The 27,103-nt window shown below is 41.8% G+C and overlaps 1 protein-coding gene across 11 annotated transcripts in view; it reads left to right on the top strand.

Annotated features, from left to right (window-relative positions):
* The window catches only part of LOC108707903 (roundabout homolog 2), a 688,904-nt gene that overhangs the window by 383,803 nt on the left and 277,998 nt on the right, over positions 1 to 27,103 (top strand). Inside the window, exon 1 of one of the 11 annotated variants that reach the window (XM_041581607.1) lies at positions 25,322 to 26,105. The exons of the other annotated variants lie outside the window; for them this stretch is intronic. Within the exon in view, the coding sequence (XP_041437541.1) occupies positions 26,051 to 26,105 (55 nt within the window). The 5' untranslated portion in view covers positions 25,322 to 26,050. Of the gene's footprint in view, positions 1 to 25,321; positions 26,106 to 27,103 lie in introns of those variants that run through there. 11 annotated transcript variants of the gene reach the window in all.

Raw genomic sequence — 27,103 nt, 5'->3', positions numbered from 1 at the left:
TGGCAAAATTATAAGTAGCTTTCAAAGCCAATATTATAATAGATGCAAGCATAATTTCTGGTGTCAGTATCTCTTTAAGGGCTGTGAATTAGATAATGGTGACTGCACGGTGTGTTTATATATATTTATTTAGAGTGAGAGCACAAGCCACATGTGTCGGCCCTTATACTGAACATTCTATGTGCGTCACATTTACGGTTTATCTACTGAATACAAGCTGGGAGTCAGTTACTCCGAATGCAAGTTGCGTTATACACTTTCAGGGAGTTCACAACCCCTCTGTGAAATTGTTGCTGAATGTAAACTTGTGTGTTTTTTTATGAGGTCACACTTAGTGGGTCAGTTCTTGTGCTGAACGCTCTGCTTACACAGGCGACAGTTGTTGGTAAACACAGACACCTGAAACAACTTAATGTTCCCTTTCATGGAGTAGCTTGGCCTTCCTCGTGAGGATACGTAAAGACAGAATGTTGTGTATATATGTGATTCTTAATATAATTCATCAAATACATTCGTAAAGAGTGTCAGTCAAGTATAATTGATTTGTTTTAGTGATATACTGTTTGTATTATGTGACAATTCACTGGAAAAACACTGGAAGTTGCAACACTTTTTTTTTACAAGATGGCAACACCCAGAGTCATTTTAAGCAGGGTCTTGACTGAGTTTTATTTACATCAGGGTTTTTTGCAGACGGGGACAATTGTTTTTTCAATTTGCCACAGCATATGCACATTTACAATGGGTCGAATATCGAGGGTTAATTAACCCTCAATATTCGACCATCGAAGTTAAATCCTTCGACTTTGAATATCGAAGTCGAAGGATTTACCGAAATTCGTTCGATCGAACAATTGAAGGAAAAATCGTTCGATCGAACGATTAAATCCTTCGAATCGAACGATTCGAAGGATTTTAATCCATCGATCGAGCGATTTTCCTTCGATCAGAAATTTCTAGGAAAGCCTATGGGGACCTTCCCCATAGGCTAACATTGGTGCTCGGTAGGTTTTAGGTGGCGAAGTAGGTGGTCGAAGTTTTTTTCAAAGAGACAGTACTTTGACTATCGAATGGTCGAATAGTTGAAAGATTTTTAGTTTGAATCGTTCGATTCGAAGTCGAAGGTCAAAGAAGCCAATCCGATGGTCGAAGTAGCCAAAGAAATACTTCGAAATTCAAAGTATTTTTCATTCTAATCCTTCACTCGAACTAAGTAAATGTGCCCCTTAGCTTCTGTTAGTGTAATCACAATCAGAAATGTAAAATTTGGATTTGTGGCAAGGCCACACCACCTCACTGCATAATAAACTACATTGGGAACTCTACGTTCCTTGCACCAAGGCGCATGTGCGCGCTCGCAGCGTGGGGCGGATGTACCCGCTAGGACCCGGAGGCTTCGGAGCGGCGAGCAGGAAAATCCGGCCTTGCTTAAATCTACTAGAAAATCATGTAAACATTCAATAAATAGGCTGGTTTTGCTTCCAATAAGGATAAATTATGTCTTAGTTTGGATCAAGTACAAGCTACTGTTTTATTATTAAATAGAAAAAGGAAATCATTAAAAATCAATTTGTATTATTTGGATAAAATGTAGTCTATGGGAGATGGCCTTTCCGTCATTCAGAGCTTTCTGGATAATGGAACACCTTTTTCTGTTGTGCAACTGCATGGCAGTGATTGGTGCAGGATGCTGGGGGGTACTGGTTTCAGAGGTGGCACTCAACTCCCTGTATCGATAGACACAACTGCTATTGATTCAAAACAGGCGGAAGGAAGGACCGATTGGCGCCGAGCACAACTATATGAAGGTGCACTTTGACACAAGTGCTTTAAATAAATGGGATTTTTTGCACAACTGACTCCTGAGAAATCTGTGCGACTGCAGCTGCACCAGCTTCTATAGTTTCTCTTTTATAGAAAATCGAAAAGGCCCATTTGCTCTCCTTAAAGTGTCATAGAAATATGATAAAATATACAGATGGTGCACCCGCTCACACTAACCTTGAATTGCACTGATTGGATTTTTATTCATTTTTAAAATGGGACACATACTGTTCATTTCTTCTATGCAAATCTGGGTCCTGTGCACAAATCTCTTACACTTAAGGCAACTTTGCATAATACATTATGTATTTTTATTAATGCATAACGCCTTTTCCAACAACGCTTTTATCACATGTAATAGTGTAATATAATATAAAATATATATATATATTGAACACTGTCAGGGAAGTGAATGTCTGTAAGAGCTACTAGCACTGACGGGGTTAAGCAAAATGTGTGACTTCCAGGATAAAAGAGTATTCTATCGCGCAGACCATGAAAAATGTGCGAATTGCTGATCACTTGAGTTTTCTCTAAATAATAGTCAATGGAATATGCAAATGGGGTATGCAAATCAGCCAACGCCTGGTCTGTAAAAGTTTGCAGATGGCATGTAGCTGCGTTCTAAACAGCGACGGGCCTGACCATCATAAATATCTCCGACATGTCTACCGTGAAAAAGCTGTTGTCGTAGCCATTGTTTTATAAAGCAGCAACACATGGTCACTGTAATCAGTTTCAATTAAACGTATTCATTTGATATTGTAATGTCCCCTGCGGCCATTGTTTTAGACTGATCCGCTGTGAAAAGGTTTCTGAAAAAGCCGGCACCCTTCTCGGCGCGCACAAAGACAATTATTTATAGCTGGGATTCGCTTCGAGCTGACCGTACATTATGATTAATAGAATCGACGCCGATCCCTCTTCTTTTTCTTTGAACAATTATTTTATTCCGTGAACATTCGCACCAAATATGTTCCCAGCTACTTTTCTCATTAACACTTTCTAATTGTTATTATCAAGTATTCCCGGCGAGAGAGATGCGCCTCCGGATTATTCCAAACAATGGATCAAGTTGGCTCAAGGGCTGTTGTTTTCTAAATGCTCGCTGACACCCATAGACCCGACCTGAAATAAATGACGTTTGGATTAATGAGTGAGCGGCGCTGAACAAAACATTCTGTAATGAAAAACATGAAATATTAGGGAACAGGGTATGGCAGCATGCACATAAACATAAACACATAAGTGCAGAGATCATCATAATGACTCTTCCCGAGGGCTTCTAACCGAACCAGCACCAAGCTAACAATGAGTCACACAGCACATCCATTAAGTGCATTAAGCCAACACAAAATGCAGAGCAGAGCATAATGAAATTGTGCAAGCTGGGTAAAGTCTTATTGTGTTTGTTTCAGGATATAGGTCACGGCACAGGCTTTCAGGTGTGCTCACTCCAAGGAGCCGCCATATTCATTAGTAGGGATGTAGCGAACGTCGGAAAAAAAGTTCGCGAACATATTCGCGAACTTGCGCAAAAATGCGAGCGGTTCGCGAACGGTTCGCGAACCCCATAGACTTCAATGGGAAGGCGAACTTTAACATCTAGAAAAGACATTTCTGGCCAGAAAAATGATTTTAAAGTTGTTTAAAGGGTGCAACGACCTGGACAGTGGCATGCCAGAGGGGGATCAAGGGCAAAAATGTATCTGAAAAATCTGCCTGTGTGTGCTTGGAAGAGATAGTGTAGGGGGAGAGCTGTTAGTGATTTCAGGGACAGATGATAGTAAGTTTGCTGGCTAGTAATCTGCTTGATACTGCTCTGTATTGGAGGGACAGAAGTCTGCAGGGATTTGAGGGACATTTTAGCTTAGGTAGCTTTGCTGGCTAGTAATCTACTGTTCTCTTTAAACAACTGCCATACGTTGACCTTGTAGGCATTGTTTGCCCAGTTTTTTTGGACGCAGCCACTGAAGCACAGTTGCCAGAAAAAATATGCCATATAAATGCTGAAAATAGTCATTTTTCGCCATACGTTGACCTTGTAGACATTGTTTGCCCAGTTTTTTTGGACGCAGCCACTGAAGCACAGTTGCCAGAAAAAATATGCCATATAAATGCTGAAAATAGTAATTTTTCGCCATACGTTGACCTTGTAGACATTGTTTGCCCAGTTTTTTTGGTTGCAGCCACTGAAGCACAGTTGCCAGAAAAAATATGCCACATAAATGCTGAAAATAGTCATTTTTTGCCATATACGTTGAGTCAACGTATGGCAAAAAATGACTATTTTCAGCATTTATATGGCATATTTTTTCTGGCCTCTGTGCTTCAGTGGCTGTGGCCAAAAAAACTGGGCAAACAATGCCTACAAGGTCAACGTCGTTGACCTTGTAGGCATTGTTTGCCCAGTTTTTTTGGCCACAGCCACTGAAGCACAGAGGCCAGAAAAAATATGCCATATAAATGCTGAAAATAGTCATTTTTTTGGTCGCAGCCACTGAAGCACAGTTGCCAGAAAAATTATGCCATATAAATGCTGAAAATATAAATTTTTTTGGTTGCAGCCACTGAAGCACAGAGGCCAGAAAAATTATGCCATATAAATGCAAAAAATATGCATTTTTTTGGTCGCAGCCACTGAAGCACAGTTGACAGAAAAATTATGCCATATAAATGCTGAAAATATAAATTTTTTTGGTTGCAGCCACTGAAGCACAGAGGCCAGAAAAATTATGCCATATAAATGCAGAAAATATGCATTTTTTTGGTCGCAGCCACTGAAGCACAGTTGCCAGAAAAATTATGCCATATAAATGCTGAAAATAGTAATTTTTTTGGTTGCAGCCACTGAAGCACAGAGGCCAGAAAAATTATGCCATATAAATGCAGAAAATATGCATTTGTTTGGTCGCAGCCACTGAAGCACAGTTGACAGAAAAATTATGCCATATAAATGCTGAAAATATAAATTTTTTTGGTTGCAGCCACTGAAGCACAGAGGCCAGAAAAATTATGTCATATAAATGCAGAAAATAGGCATTTTTTTGGTCGCAGCCACTGAAGCACAGAGGCCAGAAAAAATTAAACCAGTAGGGTTTGCACCCTAGTTTGTAACGGTGGCGGAGGGAGGAGGAGGACGCTAAAGGACAGCTGTGTGTGGAGTCATGAGGCTTGAAGAGAAGGACAGCTGCATAGAAGTCAGAACAAGTCTTCCGGCGTGCAGTAACCCTCCGAGATCCACCCCTCATTCATTTTAATAAAGGTCAGGTAATCGACACTTTTGTGACCTAGGCGAGTTCTCTTCTCAGTTACAATCCCTCCTGCTGCACTGAAGGTCCTTTCTGAGAGCACACTTGAGGCTGGGCAAGACAAGAGGTTCATGGCAAATTGTGACAGCTCTGGCCACAGATCAAGCCTGCGCACCCAGTAGTCCAGGGGTTCATCGCTCCTCAGAGTGTCGATATCTGCAGTTAATGCCAGGTAGTCCGCTACCTGCCGGTCGAGGCGTTCTTTGAGGGTGGATCCAGAAGGGTTGTGGCGCTGCCTTGGACAGAAAAACATTTGCATGTCTGACGTTACAGACTGGCCAAAGGGCTTTGTCCTTGCAGGTGTGCTCGTGGCAGGATTACTGGCACCTCTGCCCCTGGAATGTTGATGAGTTCCTGAAGTGACATCACCCTTAAAAGCATTGTACAACATGTTTTGCAGGCTGGTTTGTAAATGCCGCATCTTTTCGGACTTGTGGTATGTTGGTAACATTTCTGACACTTTATGCTTGTACCGAGGGTCTAGTAGCGTTGCGACCCAGTACAGGTCCTTCTCCTTAAGCCTCTTGATACGGGGGTCCTTCAACAGGCATGACAGCATGAAAGACCCCATTCTCACAAGGTTGGATGCAGAGCTATCCATCTCCGCTTCCTCATTATCAAGGACTGCATCATCCACGGTCTCCTCCCCCCAGCCACGTACAAGACCAGGGGTCCCCAAAAGGTCACCACTAGCCCCCTGGGAAGCCTGCTCCTGTTGGTCCTCCTCCTCCTCCTCCACAAAGCCACCTTCCTCCTCTGACTCCACTTCTGGCACCTCTCCCTGCGTTGCAGCAGGTGCCTGGGTTCGTTCTGGTGATTCCGACCAGAAATCGTGCGCTTCCAGCTCCTCGTCACGCTGGTCTACAGCCTCATCTGTCACTCGTCGCACGGCACGCTCCAGGAAGAAAGCGAAGGGTATTAGGTCGCTGATGGTGCCTTCGGTGCGACTGACCATATTTGTCACCTCTTCAAAAGGTCGCATGAGCCTGCAGGCATCGCGCATAAGCACCCAGTAACGGGGGAAAAAAATCCCCAGCTGTGCAGATCCAGTCCTACCACCCAGTTCAAAAAGGTACTCGTTGACGGCCCTTTGTTGTTGCAGCAGACGTTCCAACATAAGGAGCGTTGAATTCCAGCGAGTCTGGCTGTCAGAAATCAAACGCCTGACTGGCATGTTGTAGCGCTGCTGAATGTCAGCAAGGCGTGCCATGGCTGTGTAGGAACGTCTGAAATGGGCCGACACCTTTCTGGACTGGGTGAGAACGTCCTGGAATCCTGGGTACTTGGAGACAAAACGTTGGACTATTAAATTTAACACATGTGCCATGCAGGGCACATGTGTTAAATTGCCTAGTCTCAACGCTGCCAACAGATTGCTTCCATTGTCACACACCACTTTTCCGATCTGCAGTTGGTGTGGGGTCAGCCACCGATCGGCCTGTGACTGCAGAGATGACAGGAGTACAGATCCGGTATGGTTTTTGCTTTCCAGGCACGTCATCCCCAAGACAGCGTGACAACGGCGTACCTGGCACGTCGAATAGCCTAGGGGGAGCTGGGGGTGCACAGGTGTGGAGGAGGAGAAGGAGGACCCAGCAGCAGAGTAAGAAGAAGAAGAAGACGAGTTAGAGAGCGATGGAGGAGTAGAGGTGGTGGCAGAACCGCGTGCAATCCGTGGCGGTGACACCAACTCCACTGTTGTTGTTGAGCTACCCATTCCCTGCTTCCCAGCCATTACCAAGTTCACCCAGTGGGCAGTGTAGGTGACATACCTGCCCTGACCATGCTTGGAGGACCATGCGTCAGTAGTCATATGGACCTTTGGCCCAACACTAAGTGACAGAGATGCGGTAACTTGGCTCTGCACATGTTGGTACAGGTGTGGTATTCCCTTTTTAGAAAAAAAATTGCGGCTGGGTACCTTCCACTGCGGTGTCCCAATTGCTACAAATTTGCGGAAGGCCTCAGAGTCCACCAGCTGGTATGGTAAAAGCTGGCGGGCTAAGAGTGCAGACAAGCCAGCTGTCAGACGCCGGGCAAGGGGGTGACAGTCAGACATTGGCTTCTTACGCTCAAACATGGCCTTCACAGAAACTTGGCTGGTGGCAGATGACTGGGAATGGGAACAGGTGGTCAAGGTGGAAGGCGGAGTGGAGGGTGGTTCAGACGGGTCAAGGAGAGCAGAGGTAGAGCAGTAAGATGCTGGACCAGAAGGAGTGTGGCTTTTAGTTTGCCTGTTGCCTTTGAGGTGTTGCTCCCAAAGTGCTTTGTGCTTGCCGCTCATGTGCCTTCGCATAGAAGTTGTACCTATGTGGCTGTTGGGCTTACCAAGGCTCAGTTTCTGACTGCACTCATTGCAAATTACAATGCTTTTGTCAGAGGCACACACATTAAAAAAATCCCACACTGCTGACTTTTTGGAAGTGTGCGATCTGGCGGTAACAGTAGAAGTTGGCGGAGTTGGCGGTATTGGCGGCAATGGCGGGTGCGTTGGCCGGCTGAACACAGGTGCCGATACATGTTGTTGCCCTACTGATCCCTGCGGGCTGTCCTCCCTGCTTCTTCTAAGTCTTATTCTCCTACTGCCTCTCTGACTCTCCGTCTCTCCATCTGAACTACCCTCCTCTTGCTCTCTTCTACTAGGCACCCACAAAACATCAATCTCCTCATCATCATTCTCCTCAGATGCATCAATTTCTTCTGACACATCACAGAAGGAAGCAGCAGCGGGGACCTCCTCCTCATCACTCATTATGTCCATCTCTATCGTGTTCTCTGCCAGAATTAAATCTGGTGTAAGGTCCTCATCTCCTTCATCTTCTTCTGGCAATAATGGTTGCGCATTACTCAGTTCAAGAAACTCATTGGAAAATAACTCCTCTGACCCCAGTGAAGAAGGGGCACCGGTGGTGGAGGAAGTGTTACGTGGGGTGGCCATAGCAGTGGAGGATGAGGAGGATGTTGTGGTAAAGTTAGAAACGGTAGAGGATGGGGTGTGCTGTGTAAGCCAGTCAACTACCTCTTCAGCATTTTGGGAGTTCAGGGTCATTGGCTTTTTAAAACTGGGCAATTTGCTAGGGCCACAGGATTGCATAGCAGCACGGCCCCTAGCACGGCCTCTGCGTGGCGGCCTGCCTTTGCCTGGCATTATTTTTAAAAAAACAACAACAACAACAAAAACTCAGTTGGTTTTTCTGGAAACGATAATACACACAGCTAGATGGCGGGTTGAAGAAAACACTGTGCAAATAATGCCTACAAAGTCAACGTATACACTACTACAGCGGTGGATACGGATTACGTAAAATATATGAATGCTGCTTGAAAAAAAGTAACTCAAGTGGTTTTTCTAGAGACGATAATATTATCAATATTTAGACAAAATGTGAACAAGCTCACACAGCTCGATGGCGGGTTGAAGAAAACACTGTGCAAATAATGCCTACAAGGTCAACGTATACACTACTACAGCGGTGGATACGGATTACATAAAATATATGAATGCTGCTTGAAAAAAGTGACTCCGGTGTTTTTTCTGGAGACGGTAATATTATGGATATTTAGACAGAATGTGAACAAGGTCACACAGCTCGATGGCGGGTTGAAGAAAACAGTGTGCAAATAATGCCTACAAGGCCAACGTATACACTACTACAGCGGTGGATACGGATTACGTAAAATATATGAATGCTGCTTGAAAAAAGTGACTCCGGTGTTTTTTCTGGAGACGGTAATATTATGGATATTTAGACAGAATGTGAACAAGGTCACACAGCTCGATGGCGGGTTGAAGAAAACAGTGTGCAAATAATGCCTACAAGGCCAACGTATACACTACTACAGCGGTGGATACGGATTACGTAAAATATATGAATGCTGCTTGAAAAAAGTGACTCCGGTGTTTTTTCTGGAGACGGTAATATTATGGCTATTTAGACAGAATGGGAACAAGGTCACACAGCTCGATGGCGGGTTGAAGAAAACAGTGTGCAAATAATGCCTACAAGGCCAACGTATACACTACTACAGCGGTGGATACGGATTACGTAAAATATATTATGGCTGCTTGAAAAAAGTGACTCCGGTGTTTTTTCTGGAGACGGTAATATTATGGATATTTAGACAGAATGTGAACAAGGTCACACAGCTCGATGGCGGGTTGAAGAAAACAGTGTGCAAATAATGCCTACAAGGCCAACGTATACACTACTACAGCGGTGGATACGGATTACGTAAAATATATTATGGCTGCTTGAAAAAAGTGACTCCGGTGTTTTTTCTGGAGACGGTAATATTATGGATATTTAGACAGAATGTGAACAAGGTCACACAGCTCGATGGCGGGTTGAAGAAAACAGTGTGCAAATAATGCCTACAGGGCAAATAATGCCTAAAAGGTCAACTTATACACTACTACAGCGGTAGTAAAATAAAAAAAAGTAAAATAAAAAAAAAATGAATATTAAAAAAAAAAAATTAAAGTTGGTGCTGCTGAACTACTAGGAGCAGCAGATTAGCACACCAGTCCCACTCCCCAACACTGCTAGACTAATAGCACTGGGCTCTTATAGTAGTAGTAGTAGTAGTAGTAGTAAAACAACAAAAAAATAAATAAAAGCAGTCCTTACAAGGACTACTGTTATTGCAGCAGTCAGCAGATGAGATCAGAAGCAGGACAGCTGCCCACTGCAGCTACATACAGAGCACTGCAGTAGAAGGTAGATTACTAGCCAGCAAAGCTACCTAAGCTTAAATGTCCCTCAAACCCCTGCAGACTTCTGTCCCTCCAATAACAGAGCAGTATCAAAACGATTACTAGCCAGCAAACTTTCAACTGTCCCTGAAATCACTAACAGGCAGCAGCTCTCTCCCTACACTATCTCTTCAGCACACACAGGCAGAGTGAAAAAACGCTGCAGGGCTTCGGTTTTTATAGGGAAGGGGAGTGGTCCAGGCGAGAGCTTCCTGATTGGCTGCCATGTACCTGCTGGTCTGGGGTGAGAGGGCAAAAAAAAGCGCCAACAATGGCGAACCCAAAATGGCGAACGTCGCGCGACGTTCGCGAACTTCCGGCGAGCGCGAACACCCGATGTTCGCGCGAACAAGTTCGCCGGCGAACAGTTCGCGACATCTCTATTCATTAGACCGCTCCATACACATTTGAAATGATGTCAGGTTTGTGCCATTGGGGCAGTACTTTATTTTTCAAGAGGTGCTTATGGAACAAAATTAAGTTGAATCCTAGACACAGAAAGGGAAATAATGCACTCATTAGCGGTGATCTAACGTTTTTAATTGACCTTTGGTCAGGGCCACCTTTGTTCATCAAATAAGTACAGATATGAGAACTGCTATCAAGATATGCTCAGGATCTGGGGTTTTCCGGATATTTCTGTAATTTGGATCTTCATACCTTAAGTCTACTAGAAAATTATGCAAACATGAAATAAACCCAATAGGCTGGTTTTGCTTCCAATAAGGATTAATTACATTTCAGTTTGGATCAAGTACAAGCTACTGTTTTATTATTACAGAGAAAAAGGAAATCATATTTAAATATTTGGATCACTGCTTTAGCAGTTCCTGAGCTATCCCCGACTTAAAGTGGCCATGGACGCAAAGATTTCCCTGCAATATCGGACGAACGATCGTACGTTCACATCTCTCGACCTGCCACTAACCATTCAGATCAAACAAAGCAGTAAAGAACAGATCAGCCGATGTTCTGCCCCACAACAATCGTAGGAAAGTTTTTGTCCGACAAAGCTGACAGTCGCCCACTGAAGATCGTCAGATCGGCAATACATGCAGAGATATGATCGTCAGCCGAAATCTTTTAGCATGTCCGATCGACTGAACGACCGATCGGGATAAATGTCGGGACACTCCACACATGATCTGAAAATTGTACAAATCGAGGATTCGTACGATCGGATCTTTGTGTCTATGGCCAGCTTTACACAGTTAGCAACTGATATAGACAAAGTGCTCCTCATTTCTGTAGACTTCCCAAAGAGCACAAATCACCATGCCCACCACAGACCTTATAAGAAGAGCTCCCAGCTCATTCTGGGTATGTTGTGTAGGTATGGGACCTGTTATCCAGAAAGCTCAGGACCTGGGGGTTTCCAGATAAGGGATCTTTCCGTAATTTGTTTCTTACTGCCTTAAGTCTACTAGAAAATCATGTAAACATTAAACAAACCCAATAGGCTGGGTTTGATTCCAATAAAGATTAATTATATCATAGTTGGGGTTCTTTTTGTTATTACAGAGAAAAAGGAAATCATTTTAAAATATTTGTATTATTTAGATAAAATGGAGTCTATGGGGCAAAGTCACTAACCTCCGAAAATTCGCCGACGGCTTCGCTCACAGCGCAACACTTCGCCAGGCGTAAATTCGCCAGGACAGCGCTAATTCACTAAAATCCGAAGTTGCGTCCCGAAATGACGTCACACTGGAAAATTTTAACCAGCGTTAGTCACTTCTGCCCCTATGGGAGATGGCCTTCCCATAATTCGAGCTTTCTGGATAACTGGTTTCCAGATAACAGATTCTATGCCTTGACAGATATAGGAATATATTGGAGTATCAGTTATTCATAGTTTCAAGAATATCTAGGACAGCAGATACAGATTTACCCCAAATCTCACCCTTAGTTACCTTCAAACTGGGCTTGCAGGTGAATTTAATAGAGAAAATAGGCATTCAGATCAATTCTCAACCTAACTGGCCTTCAAGCTATAGCCATAGTGGTTAATATAAACCCCTACACTATCTATAAACATCGGATAGAATTGGTTTTGAGCCCTGGTTGGACCTATTCCAACAACGAAGCATTGAATCGGCAAGTAAAAACAAGTTGAAAGATGCCTCTCAATTAATTCCCAATTAACTAAGTTGCCTGTGGTTTGATGGAATCAGCCCAAAATGGGCAATTAAAATTCAACATTGACCGAGCATTTGCTATGCCATATTAAAGTCAAGAGAATAATTGGGTTGGAATGTCGAATAATAATTTGTTTTTCTGTGTTTTGAATGTTGTATGAAACCTAACAACAGTAGGTTCAACCCTCCCACACCATATATTTGTTTAAATATATAAATATAATGTAGATATGGGACCTGCTATCCAGAATACTGGGGGTTTCTGGATAATGGATCGTTCTGCAGTTTGGATCTTCATACCTTAAGTCTACATGAAGATCATGTAAACATGAAATAAACCCAATAGGCTGGTTTTGCTTCCAATAAGGATTAATTATATCTTAATTGGGGTCAAGTAAAAAGGTCCTGTTTTATTATTATAGAGAAAAAGGAAATCATTTTTAAGAAATTGGATTATTTGAATAAAATGGAGTCTATGGGAGATGGCCTTTCTGATAACGGGTTTCCGGATAACGGATCTTATACCTGGATGTATATTCTGCGCCAGATATTTTGCTGCTATTTGTCCCTTAAATAACTGCATTTAGCAAACAGGCAGTTGATGATTTACAGTAAGAAACTTGCTGCCATTTTTGCTGCCTACACTGCTCTGTATTTTCCCTTTTTTCCTACGTTTGCACAAGCTTTGCCTTTGTATGTTTGTGAAACAAAAAGTCAATATTGTGGTTTACAACATGAGTTGAGCTACAATGGTAAATCTATTGACTGTTTGCAGTGGCTTATTGCTCTTGTTTGCACAGAGGGAGATGTCCCATTCTGCCGAGTCCACTTGTCCATAAAAAAGCAAAGCTCCAGAGTCATGTTACTTTGGATTCCCTTATTCAGAAGTTCCCTTTTACTCTGGGTGCATCCTGGTTATTTCAAATATTTGTCCACAGGCAGCAGGACTGTTAACCACCTCCCCCTCCACCTCAAGGTTGGAATGTAAATTTAGGAAAGTTTTTGGTAAATTATATTTGGCACATGCTGAAATGTGATTTTTTTTTTCTCTTTTTTAGTTAAATAAATCAATGGTCCTTTAATTTTTTTGGGTAATGAGTGAGAATAAACTCTGTAAAACAAGCCACCTGTCTGCCCCTTTCTTATAAGTGATATTTAAAGGGATTGTTCGCCTTTAAATTAACTTTTAGGGGCACATTCACTAAGCTCGGGTGAATGAATAGAGGGAAATAGAGTTTTTTGTGCTCCTCGACTATCGAATTGGAGTAAATTCGCCTGAGTAGAATGATTCGAATAGATCGAGCGAAAAAACACTGCGACTATTCGTCCATTCGATAGTCGAAGTACTGTCTCTTTTAAAAATCATTCGACTGCCCACTTCGCCAGATGAAACCTACCGAATTGCTTTAAAAGCCTATGGGAAAGTCCCATAGGCTTTTTTTCTAAGTTTATGGATCGAATAAAAATGCATTTGATCGATCATTCGATTGAATGAAAACCCTTCGATCGAATATTCGATCGCACGAAAATTCGCCCATTCGACTATTTGCCAGCGTGTAAATTCGCCCGAATTCCCTATTCAATTCTATTCCCCAGTCGAATTTCGAGGGATTTAACCCCTCGAAATTCGACCCTTGATACATCTGCCCCTTAGTATAATATAGATAGTGATATTTAGACAATTTGCAATCGGTTTTATTTTTTTTTATTATTTGTGGATTTTGAGTTATTATTGAGGGTTTCAGGGTTGCTAGGGTCCACATTATCCTAGCAACCCTGCACTGATTTGAATAAGATACTGGAATAAGGGCCTTGAAGCCTTGCAGAGCATTTTATTTTAGATGGAATCAGTGACCCACATTTCAAAGCTGGATAGAGTCGGCAGAAGAAGGGCAGATTATTCAAAAACGATGTCAATTAAATAATGAAGACCAATTGAAAAGTTGCTGACCGACCGTTCTATAACATACTAAAAGTTAACTTAAAGGTGAACCACCCGTTCAACTGGTTCAAAACCACAAGGTTTATTCTGGGAAAGGTCATGTGTGTTGCATTTTCCCATATGTATGCTTCTGTTAGTATGTGTATGATTTTAACCCCTTACAGTAAAACAACAATTATAAATGAGTGCTCCTGGCTAAATCATATTAAAGCTGTCTGCCTGTCGTTTCACTCCTTTTGATGAAAATATTGAATGCTAATCTTCAGTGCCATTATCATAAGCCGTGCTTCTATCACAACGTGCATCTGCCCGTTCCCCGCCAGTAGTTGCTAGGTGCTGGTAATCTTCTTGAAGAACAAATCGTCTTATTCACAGGTGACCGGCTGCCTAAGAAACCGCTGCACAGGTTAACGCATCGCATTTGCACATGAATGGAAATACAGTTGCACGACATAGGAAAGGGCGGCTGCTGATACGTTAGAGCAGAGGTTAAGGTGCTTTTCAATCCCAGATGAACAGAGCTACATTTCCAGGAAGCAACTGGGCCTGCAACAATGTGAGCCCACTAGTCACCCGTAAGGTAAAGGATGGCTTATGCTCGAGGTGCCATTTCTTTTCCCTAGCCAATGTATGAATGCTTGGCATCTTTTCAGTGGTACATGTAGTCAGGATCAGCAGTGCATGAAACGGCAAATGGCAGATACTGCTTCCAGTAGAACGTACTTGTTGATGGAAATGTGTAACTAAAAGATATTGGATAGTTGCTGAGAATTATATCATTTTCAATATTAAAGACGTGGTTGGAGTAAAGCTCACACAATATAAACAATGATGTGACCAGTGCAGATGGATACTTGAATAACAAAATTCACCTCCCACCCATGGCTTGCACGGCATACAAATAGCCAGTTCTATGTTCCCTGCATTCTGAACTCTGCACCCTTGTTGTCTTTTCCAGGAGCGGTGAGCAGGCAAAAGCACATCCAGGAATCTAATTATCTCCATAAAGTACATTTCCCTTATTGGCTTTCCAAGGAGTAGTGGATAGGTTAGTGGAGTGCAAAGCCTAGAGTAAGATAACCGTCTAATTCCCTGTGAGTTGGCACAGAGCATTTATATTAGGATTAAAGCCTTTAGGAAGTCATCTAAGTCCTGTGAGAGAGGATTAAGTGCATGTGATGAGAGAAGACCTAAGGATATACTTCCCCCAAGCATCAGATAGGGTTGAAGCAGTCAATCCATTCCTGTGATTAGCTGCCCATCCTGGAGAGGGGAGAGGTGGAGAAGACCCTCACTTCATGCACAGTAATGCACAGAGACACTCACTTTCTAAAATAAATCATAATACATGGATTTAAAAATAGGGTATAAGGCTAAAGCCTACAAGGTGAGTACCCAAGGCTGAATTTAGGGTAACACTAAAGAGCATATGCCATTGGGAACTGCCAAGGCTGATTTAATTGCTGTGCAGAAAAGGCATTTGCATCATAGGAGCCCCTTAAAGGGAAAACATGAATAATTCAATAATCTGTTCCAAAATTAAAGATTTGCCACATATGGAATCTGTGACGTGAGAAGAACCATCAGTTATTTTGGGAGGTGCTACATCGCAGCTCTCGGGTTGCTGTTGCTGTACTCCAGTTCTCAGCTACAGCTTTGTATTTCCATGATGCAGCTTGTTCCAGAGCCATTAGAAAAAAACAACAAAGAAAGAGTTTAAGGGCAGAAATAGTGGAAATAGCAGTAAAATGTCTCAGCCTCTGTCACTTTTCATCATTGGAAAAATAATCTATTTTTTTTTCCAATGTTTTTGTGGGATTGCTTAGTCTTGGCATCTTTTCTTTTCCCTCTTTTATTTAAACGGCCAATTTCCCCATCATTGTGAGTATTTATCATGAGCAATTTGAGATTGTTTTCAATGCAGAAATGCAAAAATGACTGTGTGTACCTGAAAAACATTTGACCTGAATGTGCACAAGTATATATACATACAAACAGTATATACAGTATATACATATAGTAAATATATATATGTATATGCCCCATGAGTGCCTCTGCTTATAAGGCTGGCAGGGAAATAGGTCCAAAATGCAAGCAAGTGCAAAATTCAGATGTAAATCATCTTTCTTTTTTTTAAGCTTAAATTGTAGAATTTTTCCCAGAATTCCAGCATCATTGCAGGCACCTGCAAAATAGTGTGCATAAGAACTTACACGTGGTTTACCAATGTGGCCATAGAAAATAAAAGCATAAAAACTGCATCCAGTATGATAAATTGTGCAAAAGTTGCAGCAAGTTCTTTTCTTACTGCATTTGGTTGTTAAAAGGGCTGTTCACCTTTATGTTGACGTTCAGTATGATGTAGAGAGTAGAGATGCATAGAATCCATTATTTTGGATCTGGCCAAACCCTCAAATCCTTCGTGAAAGATTCGGCCGAATACCAAACCGAATCCGAATCCGGGTGGGAAGGGGAAAACATTTTTTACTTACGTGTTTTGTGGCAAAAAAGTCATGTGATTTCCCTCCCCTCCCCTAATTTGCATATTCAAATTAGGATGCGGATTCGGTTCAGCCGGGCAGAAGGATTCGGCTGAAGCTGAATCCGAATCCTGCTGAAGAAGGCCGAATCCTGCCAGGCTTGACAAAGGGGCGAGACCCCGAAACGTTGCTCACTTCCGCATTAAATGTGCAAGGGGTTCCTTGCTTGCAGCAGCCTGTGTGCAGTGGATTTCTTCTTTATCGAATCCTGCCTGAATCCAGAACCAAATCCTAGATTCGGTGCATCCCTAGAAGAGAGTGATGTTCTGAGACAATTTGTAATTGGTTGTCGTTTTTATTATTTCTGGTTTTTGAGTTAGAATTTTATTCAGGGTGTCTCCAGCTTGCAATTTTAGCAGTCTGGTTGCTAGGGTCCAAATTACCCTAGCAACAATGCATTGATTTGAATAAGAGACTGGACAACTAATAGGAGAGGGGCTCAATAGAAAGATGGTTGAAAAAATAGCAAGAACAATACATTTGGAGCCTTACAGAGCATTTGTTTTTGGATGGGGTCCGTGACCCTCATTTGAAAGCTGGAAAGGGTCAGAAGAAGGAGGCAAATAATTCAAAAAATATAAAATATATATATATATATAATACACAAAAGCCATGAATATCTTGTAAATTATATCCTTATAAATGGTGAGTAGTGATGTCATCAGTTATAAACGGTGAGTAGTGATGTAAATTCTGTCACATGACTCACTAAAATTTGTGTATTATAATTAATAAAGTACCCCCAGTTGTAAAATATGAGGATATTAGAAGTTACCTCGGAGTTCCATGACCTGTATAAAAACACTCGGCCTTCGGCCTCGTGTTTTTATATGGTCATGAAACTCCTCGGTAACTTATAATATCCTTATATTTTACAAGAGGGGGTACTTTATTCACTATATAATGGAGACCAATTGGAAAGTTGCTTTGAACTGGCCATTCTATAACATACTAAAAGTTATAAAAAAAAGATGTAATTTACGAGTAGCGTGTGTGTGTGTTTGATGATCAGCATAAAGTGTAAATACCATTACGATTTAGCATCCATTCATTCTTTGCCTTTGAGCTTGCACTCATATATGAGCCCTATGAAGTACAAGAGAAAATAGGGGGACTGATAAGCACCAGTATTTCTCTTAGCCTTGTATTTTTATCTGGCTAAATGAATACACACACGGGATGCCAGTGGTTGCTTTGTATAATAAGCAGCAGCTCTGTACATGTCTCTTTATTAATGCGCTTCAGTTTGTGTTTATGAGCTTGACTTAATCAATACTTCTAAGAGATGCAACAATATTGCTTACACTGACAGCAGTTTATAGGTTGTTAGAGCATTTGTTACAGAGGTGATGCAAACACTTCCACAATAAATGGAGGGCACCCCCTCCCTTAAAGGAGAACTAAAGCTAAACTAAAGAAGTAGCTAGAAATGTTGTACATTATGTGTTGGGCTTCTGTACCAGCCCAAGGCAACCACAGCCCTTTAGGAGTAAAGATCTGTGTCTCCAAACATGCTCCAGTAGCTCCCCATCTTCTTTTCTGCTGATTCACTGCAGACTTTAGGCTGGTGCAATAACTTCCGTAAATAAAATATGGCATTTTTAACCATATTAATTTTTAGGGTTTAGTTCTCTTTTAAATAACTGCACTCAGCCAGAAGATATAACTTTGCATCCTAACAACCTTCCCTTTCTGTCTTTGAGTCATTTCCAATAGGGTGTACAGGTTTGGGATCCATTATCCCAGAACCCGTTATCCAGAAAGTTCAAAATGACAGGATAGCTATCTTCCATAGACTCCATTTTTAGTAGATTAAATATATGAAGATTCAAATTAAGTTAAGACCCCCTATCCGAAAAACTCTGGAACCAAGAATTCTGGAAAACAGGTCCCATACCTGTATGAGGGACACTTGCCCCTTTGTTAGTACAAGTATGGGATCTGTTATTTTTACATTTTTCATTGTATATTCAATCTGCATCTCATGGTTTATTTTATAGGAGCTTCACTGTAGTCTATGGGGAACTCTCTCAGTCCCATTGCTTTGAGTAGAACACGCAGGACTCCCAGCATTCCTTGGGCTCTGTTATTCTCTTGTCTGCACAGAAATCATGGATATAAATGTTGTTTTCCAAACGTCCAGCAAACATTATGAGCAGTCCTTAAAACCTGCTTAGCAACCTGACACCATATTGATATTTGTCATTCATGCATGACCAGGAGAGGTTAGTCCAGCCAAGCATAGTGCATTTGTATTGCTGTATTGATGGCTACTTTCTATACTGGGGGACTGTTCTTCGTACATTATCTCCAGCATCAATATGTCTTGGGACATATTGGGTACACAGGAAGGGCAGGATTGGCATGTCTGGGGATCCTGTGGGTGGCATAATTTGGGGTTTTGCATTATACTAGGGTGAGATAATAAGAAATCAGGAGAATATTGGTATATACTGAATAATACTCCTATGGATATACATTTTGGATACTTGACTCTCCATGTGGGATTTTCCTGTTAAAATTATTTTGGAAAAGCATTTGAGAGAAATACTGTAGTGACCCATATATTTAATGGCTTCAATTTATTTGTTGCTGGGTGAAAGCCCATGTAACAAAACTACTTATTTACATAGTTCTATCACTGGCTTTAGGCCTATGACCATTTCCTACTTTCCCCTGAAATATTGTGCATGTTAAAGTGGACCTGTCACCCAGACACAAAAATCTGTATAATAAAAGTCCTTTTCAAATTAAACATGAAATCTAATTTCTATTCTTTATTAAAGCATTCATAGCTGCTGTAAGCTCATTTAAAAATCTCAGATGTCAATCAAATATTGTCTGCCCCTCCTCTATGCCATGGGCATAGAGGCGGGGCAGACAATTACTTTCACTTTCCATTCAGCACTTCCTAGATGTCACTGCTCTACCCACATTCCCCCGTTCTCTTTACCATTTAATTGTGTAGCCAGGGCATGAGAATGGACATCGGGTCCCCCATTCTGGTGCACAAACAAGATTCTGAGATGATGCAAGGCTTTCCTTAAAAACAGTGTCCACAAAATGGCTCCTGCCTGCTTGCTATCATTTTGAATTCCCAGACCGAAGGAAACAAGATTCAAATCATTTAAACAGTGTAATTTAAGTTCATTTTGCTTGACTAATGTGATAAAATAGGATTTTGAATAATTTTTTTGGTTGACGGGTCCCCTTTAAGGGGTTGTCTTCCTCTTTGGCCTTCATCAGTTGACCTGAGTGGATGTGCCTTTGAGCCTGCGATCAACAAAGCCCCAGAAGTGTTAGGCCCTAACAGGATTTCTCTTTTGCTTTCCACTTCAGGAGAGATTGGATGATACTGGGCGTCTGGGACTTAGGCCCCAGTAAAGAGAAGGCCCCAAAGGTGGTGAAGCCCTTGGTGAAGTCAGGGATACAGGAACCCCGTGAATGAGGTGTAGTCAGGACAGGGTAGTTCTCTATAACAGCATTTTCTAGGAAAGTAATGCAGATAGAGCTAGTTAGCAAGAGCAGCCTGTGCTCCAACTAGGATTGATAACTAGGGGGTAAATCTCCCCTTAGGCAAGACTGGCCTGTATGTAGTTAAGGACCACCGTGTGGGGTTTACCTTGATGTGGTATGGTGGCTTATAAACTTTATGATCCTAACTTTGTAACTAAAAACCCCTGTACTGAATTACTTAGACAGGGGCCCAGGGAATGTACACTGATTAGTTGGCCATGTCAGTAGCACTTCCATTATACTTTTAATATATTTTTACTTAGCCTTAGGAGTGCACCCACAACCCCCCTCTTTGTATGTGTAGTGATCACAGCCTGATAGGGATTTAGGTTTTGTGATATCCCTGATCCAGTGTGTGGGGACCCCAGAGATCCTGAGGGTGCATCTATCTATGTGATCACCACAGGGATGTCACAAGGTGCTGGCTCTTAATCGCTGTGAAGTATATGTGATAGATCTCAAAAGATTGTGATTATTATATCCTTGAGTTGTGTTACAATAAAGCCTGTTACTTTTTGTTATGTTCAAGAACCTTCTGGCTTCCAGTTTCTTTCATTTAGTCAGACAGCATAAGCGAATTGTAGTTCAGCTACATCTCCCTTCACCCTTTCACTTAGCAAAGGCCCATCCTGTGGAGAGAGGGTCAAATGTAACCAGTGCTCTGTCTGTTTCCTAGCCAGATAAGGTCTAGCCTAGAGCCTAGCCTAGATGGGGTTACAATAGCTTTAGATCCCGTAGGCTAATGGTAGGTTGCACATTATCAATTTGGGGAGTTTTAAATGCACTCTTAGTTATAGTATAGAGCTTTGGTACATACTGATGTATAGGAGGCTTAGGACAGGATTTCCGTTATTCTGAGCTTTCTGGATAGCGGGTTTCCGGATAATGTATCCCATACCTGTAACAGCACCGAAGAACAACACACACCTGTCCTTCTATGAACAATGCTTCTGAAATTCAATATTTGCAAACTGTGTGTTTGTGTTATTAACAGAGCTCTCAACACTGTTCTACCAATAACACAGTAGCTGAGTCTAAAAAAGGACACAAATCCATCAACATCAACTGTTCCCTTTATGAATTCCTACCTAGTCCCCGGGGGAGCCCGACTGACACAGATTATTATAATTATTGTTCACAACATATTTAAAAAACATTAAGGGCAAGGTAACAAAAAGATCACTAGCTGATATTAAATATTAAAACATATTTTTTTCTGGATAACAGAAAAGTCATATTTAACTAAATTTATTGGTAACTTTGCACACTATCTATCTATCTATCTATTACATATATTATATATATATATATATATATATATATATATATATATATATATATATATATATTTACTTTTTTTAGAAAGGTATATTTATTTGTCTGTGGGACAGGACAGTGTGATTAATAATTCTTTCTGCCACCTACAAAAAATTAGGACAGATACATGTATGCGATCCGTTATCCAGAAACCTGTTATTCATAAACTTCTGACTTACAGAAAGACTGTCTCACACCGATTCTATTTTATCCAAATAATCCACATTTTTTAAAAATGATTTCCTTTTTCTCTGTAATAATAAAACAGTAGCTTGTACTTGATCCCAACTTAGATACAATGAATCCTTATTGGAAGCAAAACCAGCCTATTTATTGGCTTTATTTAATATTTACATGATTTTCTATTAGACTTAAGGTACGAAGTTTCAAATTACGGATAGATTCGTTATCTGCAAAACCTCAGGTCCCGAGCATTTTGGATAATGGGTCTCATACCTGTATTACAAAACGGATACCGATATATATATATAAAAAAACAAAAAAAATAAAAACAGGCACAGATATAGTTTGACTTTCCTGGCCAGTAGGGGGAGCTAAAGATTCATTCAGCTCCCTGACAGCTTGTTCTATGGCTGTGACAGTCTTATCCTAAGTGCAAACATCAAACAGCTAAGAGACTGCCTGTGATCATACACATGCTCTCATCCCACCTACTTACACTGGCTGGAAATATAATGTTTTAACCCTACTGAGCTCATGCTGCACCCATGTTATATATATATAAATATATATATATATATATATTTGTTCCGCTTCTTCATTTTATTAACCTTGAACAGAACATATCAAATTAATTTCCCTTATTGCCTATTAAATGTGCTGTGCTTAGCATTAAGACGCTTAAGGAAAAACTCCAATTTACGTCCCTTATTTATTGCTACTCTTTTAATAATCCACTGTCCGGCGAGGGAATAATTTATGGCTTTTCTATTAGTCCAACGGGAAGATCTTTCTGAAACCACAGAAAGCTGCCCCCCACCCTTTTATAGCTGATGAAGTCAATGATATAGGTGCTATCTGAGTGCAGTGTGTGTGTAGGAAGCCATTGGGGATGTGTGTGCAGTAGGGAAGTGAGAGCTGCTTCCCTTTGGTCCAATCAGCTCTTTTGTCACTGGCAGACGGCTGGGAATTAACCCACTGAGAGATGAGATGGGATTTAACCCAGTGAGTGCTAGGGAGCAGTAACACGGACTGGGTTGGGCATTTTCCTTTGAGAAACCTGTTAGACTACATAGAAATAAAATGAAGACATTTTAGAAAGTATACCCGCTGCCCACCAGCAGTGTCGGACTGGCCTACCAGGATACCAGGGAAAGTCCCGGTGGGCCCAGGTGTCAGTGGGGCCTCTTGTTTCTTAACATTTGGCCAATTTCATGGTCATTCCCTATTTCTTTATGGGGGAAAAATGCGTAATAATGGAAGAATATAGTATAGATATAAAATACTAGGAGAATAAAGAGGTTGGGTGAGGAGAGGAGGAATAATAGTTTGGAAAGTGGTCTTAGGTTTTCTGGTGGGCCCCTGGCATCCCAGTCCAACACTGCCCCCCAGGCTTAAAGGTGCCAGTAAATCAGCAATATCCAACCTGCTATTGTTGAACTAAAACTCACAAAATCATACCAACAGCTGCAGGTAGCTGGATGTTACTTATTTTTACAGTTTATTTAGACCAGACTTTCTATATTTTTCTACAAAGCTCACATGTCCCAAGTGCTTTCTTGGTTCCATGGGGCTCTACCAAGGCTAGAAGGATCATCCAATGCAGTATAAGTACAGGGATCTGCCATGCTTTACTGACGCAGGCCCTGGGCAATCACACCTTATTTGCACCCACCTTCTTCTAATCTATCTCTGTTGCTGAGCCCCCACCCTTCACTATATTCTTCCCCATACAACTTACTATATTAACTATATGACCTTATATTACACCCAACTCCTGCATTCTGTGTAGCATCTCTGCCATGCATTATCTCTTAGTGATGAGCAAAATGAGGCCCATAGACTCCAATGGGTGGAAAAGATTTGTCTCACCGCCTCACACCTCAAAAAATGTTGTCACCCATAGACTTCAAAGTATTTTTGCGAATTATCTGTGTTTTGCACATTTTCGGCGAAGCGAAATTGGTCAGATTCATCCATCACTCCATGTGGGTTAGGTTGGACACCTGAGTCTTCAGGCTCATATCAAACTTCAGGCTAATATACTTTCATACATTTATAAAAATGGTTAGTGTTAAAGAATGCACTTTTTTAAAGGGAGAGCCGTGAAGTGATGCAGTTGTACTGGCAGCTACATTGGATAGCTTTAAGACAGGGCTGGACACCTATTTAAAAAGCAAGAAAAGAGTCAGGAGGGATGGAAGAAATGGGTGAAACTGCTTCCTGTGGCTGCCAGAAATGGACATACAGAGCATACTCTGTATAACAAAACAGTTTTATTGGCCAAAAAAGTTACATAACCAAATCATTTGTCCTACGCGTTTCGACCATGGAGCTGGAAGGTGCTCTTGTACTGGGCTGAGAAACACCAAATCTGCACCAATCAGCATGAAGTGGTACCCAAAACCCAAGGTAATGCAGGACAGGACAGGCCAGACCTCACAATTTTTGAGCACAAAAGAATTCAGAGTGTATTTTATGGAGGCAGCATTTTAGCTGTTATTTGTGCCCATGCCGTGGGCGGCATTTGAAATAAGCGTGCAATAAAAGAATAATATTAAACCATCTGTCCAATTTCCTGCCTACTTCTTATTTCATTTAATTAGCTCCTATCTGCTATCTGCTATAAAATAGGAAGGATACAAATATATTTATTTCCTATAGATGCATCATGCCAAGCCAACCTCCAGCATCCAGACAGTTTTTCGTGAGTACATACTGACACCCCAGAATGATAGCTGTGGGCTAGATTTACCCTAACACAGACTATACAGAGTGGCATTTGATGGGTTGGAAAAATGAGACCCCCTAACTTGAGTTAAATACAATAGAAACCTGCAGCCTTGCAGCTTATTGTTGCACTACAACTGCCAGCATTCCCTAGTAGACTGTAAACATTCCTAGTGTAAATAGTTAAAAACATTAGGTATAACAGTTTTGGGGGTGAAAAAGATACAACCCCCTAACTTGAGTTAAATACAATAGAAACCTGCAGCCTTGCAGCGTATTGTTGCACTACAACTCCCAGCATTCCCTAGTAGACTCTGAGCATTCCTAGTGTAAACAGTTAAACACATTAGGTATAACAGTTTCTAATTTTTTTTTCCAAGGACACTCTCTGTCCAAGGGTCTCCCTTTTAAGCAGGGGACCAAGGACAAACCACCTCTCCACCCTACGTTAGAATTTCCCCGGAGACAAAGAGAACTCATCGTACAGTAGTTTAGGATTCCCATCATTTGCATGGGTGTTGCACAGCCATCTGGCAAGGCTCGGGTTAATTCCTCCTGTTCAGTGCATGCATGAGGGAGTGTGTATGGAGCCTTTCCCAAAGCCCTGTCACTGGAGCAATCATTAATAATTAAATTTTATTTCCACCCCACTCTCCCAGAAAATGAATAATGAAGCAAATACATAATTGTGCTTTTTTTGTTGTTGCTGGAAATGCCCAATATATATATATATATATATATATATAGATATATATATATATATATATAGATATATATATATATATATATATATATATATATATATATATATATATATATATATATATATACTTCATTATTCATTTTCTAGGATATACATATATACATATATATATATATATATATATATATATATATATATATATACTGCTTATTCCATTGAGGAAGCTCTCGTTCTCCTTTGCCCATGTTGCTTCTATACAAACAAACGCAGCCCTCCCTGTCCCGGCGGTGGCGTATCAGGATTAGTGAATGAGCTTATTTGTAGAGGAGTGCAAGGCTGGAAGTGTGCGGAGCAATTCTACCTCCTCAGTCACAGCAGGGTCCAGCTCCTGTATCTCCTCCTCCTTTTCCAAGTGTTTGGCTGCTGAGCTGAGCCAGGTCCCACAGTGAGAACTGCCAGTGACAGAGTAGGGCTGGGCTCATCAGTGCAGTGCTGGGCTGCTGGGGGACTACTGAATTACACTGAGGAGTGTGTCTCCCCCCCTAGCTGCACACCTACATCCCAGGGAGTAAACTGCCAGCAGCCAACAGCTCACTGCCTGCTATGGAAGCTAAAAAAAGAACATGTCATAGGAAATTACAGGGGCTGAGCTGTATGTTGTGAGGCTATTGCTGCAGTTCCCTGGAACATCCACAGTCTCCAAAAGTCATCAGAGAAATCATATTGCCTGACCCTCCCTAAGGACAAGTTTGTGGACCACTTTGCAGTAGCCTTGCCGTCTCTTCCTCCAGAAATTGCCATTTTTAAAAAAAATTGTTGTTGGGATTCCGCGATGGTAACCAGGAGCTGCCATGCACGTGACACCGCCATCAGGATATGTGCTGCCCTCTGAAGCAGTTTTGGGGATCACTCATGGATCGGAGTGTACTGAGGACTAGATATATCTATGAAGAATCCGTGGGTTTACAGGTCACCTTCTGTACTCTGTCACCTTAGGGAAAGATAAAGTTTTTTTCTACTTATTACCAGTTCCCAGACTGGGTGCCCGTCCCGCTCACCCACTGCTGGATTTGGGATTTCTCCTGTATTGGAAAACATGGGCTTCCTGGTGGCTCCCCTGCTGTGTGGATTGTTATGCTGTCAGGTGTGGGGTAAGTTCAATATAGAGTTCTGTATTGGAGGGCTTGTATATAAGGGTCGGTGGCACATGGATGGAATTAGAGCTGGAATAAGTTAAATGCCAGACTTTAGCTGGGAGCTGCTGGGATGTTTTCAATAAGCCGTTTCAGGTATTTAGCCAGTCTCCTGAAAGGGCTTTATAGGGAGAATGTGTCAAGGAGAAACTTTAAGTGCCACAGCAAATTGCTTAAGTGAAACATGTTGCTGCATTCTAATATACTCTTTCAGCCTATTAATTCACATTAAGCGCCGCGTTGCAAGGGGATACAAAGGATGCTAGGGAATACTGACAAGCATATACACGGCTGCTGCTGCTGCTGATGAGTGTGGGGGGGTTTATTACTGCAGGGTTGGTGTGACTGATTTCAGCTAAGATGTCTTGTCCATATAGAGGCAATGGAGGATGTATATGCTGAAACTGCTGCAGAACCTCTTGTCAAGACAAGCCGTTTGTGGCTTGTGAGATGAGACTTGGTGAAAGACGGCTCTTATCTCCAGCTTTGCTCATAGAAGGACATGTAGTAGCTGGGATAACCCTCTGGCAGGTCAGCTCTTAGGTACCGCACAACAGTTCTGCCCACCAGCTTGCTGACAGATTTTAGGTATTATAGGTGAGTGCTGCCTGCTTGCTATCCCGTACTGTAGGAGAGTGCTGCCTGTCAGATATAAGGTACTGTAGGAGAGTGCTGCCTGCCAGATATAAGGTACTGTAGGAGAGTGCTGCCTGTCAGATATAAGGTACTGTAGGAGAGTGCTGCCTGTCAGATATAAGGTACTGTAGGAGAGTGCTGCCTGTCAGATATAAGGTACTGTAGGAGAGTGCTGCCTGTCAGATATAAGGTACTGTAGGAGAGTGCTGCCTGCCAGATATATGGTACTGTAGGAGAGTGCTGCCTGTCAGATATAAGGTACTGTAGGAGAGTGCTGCCTGTCAGATATAAGGTACTGTAGGAGAGTGCTGCCTGTCAGA

Source organism: Xenopus laevis, chromosome 2L, assembly GCF_017654675.1.
Source record: "Xenopus laevis strain J_2021 chromosome 2L, Xenopus_laevis_v10.1, whole genome shotgun sequence".
NCBI classification, from domain to species: Eukaryota; Metazoa; Chordata; class Amphibia; order Anura; family Pipidae; genus Xenopus; species Xenopus laevis.
Note: the sequence above shows the minus strand (reverse complement) of the source record. Positions and strands in the feature narration are given on the sequence as shown.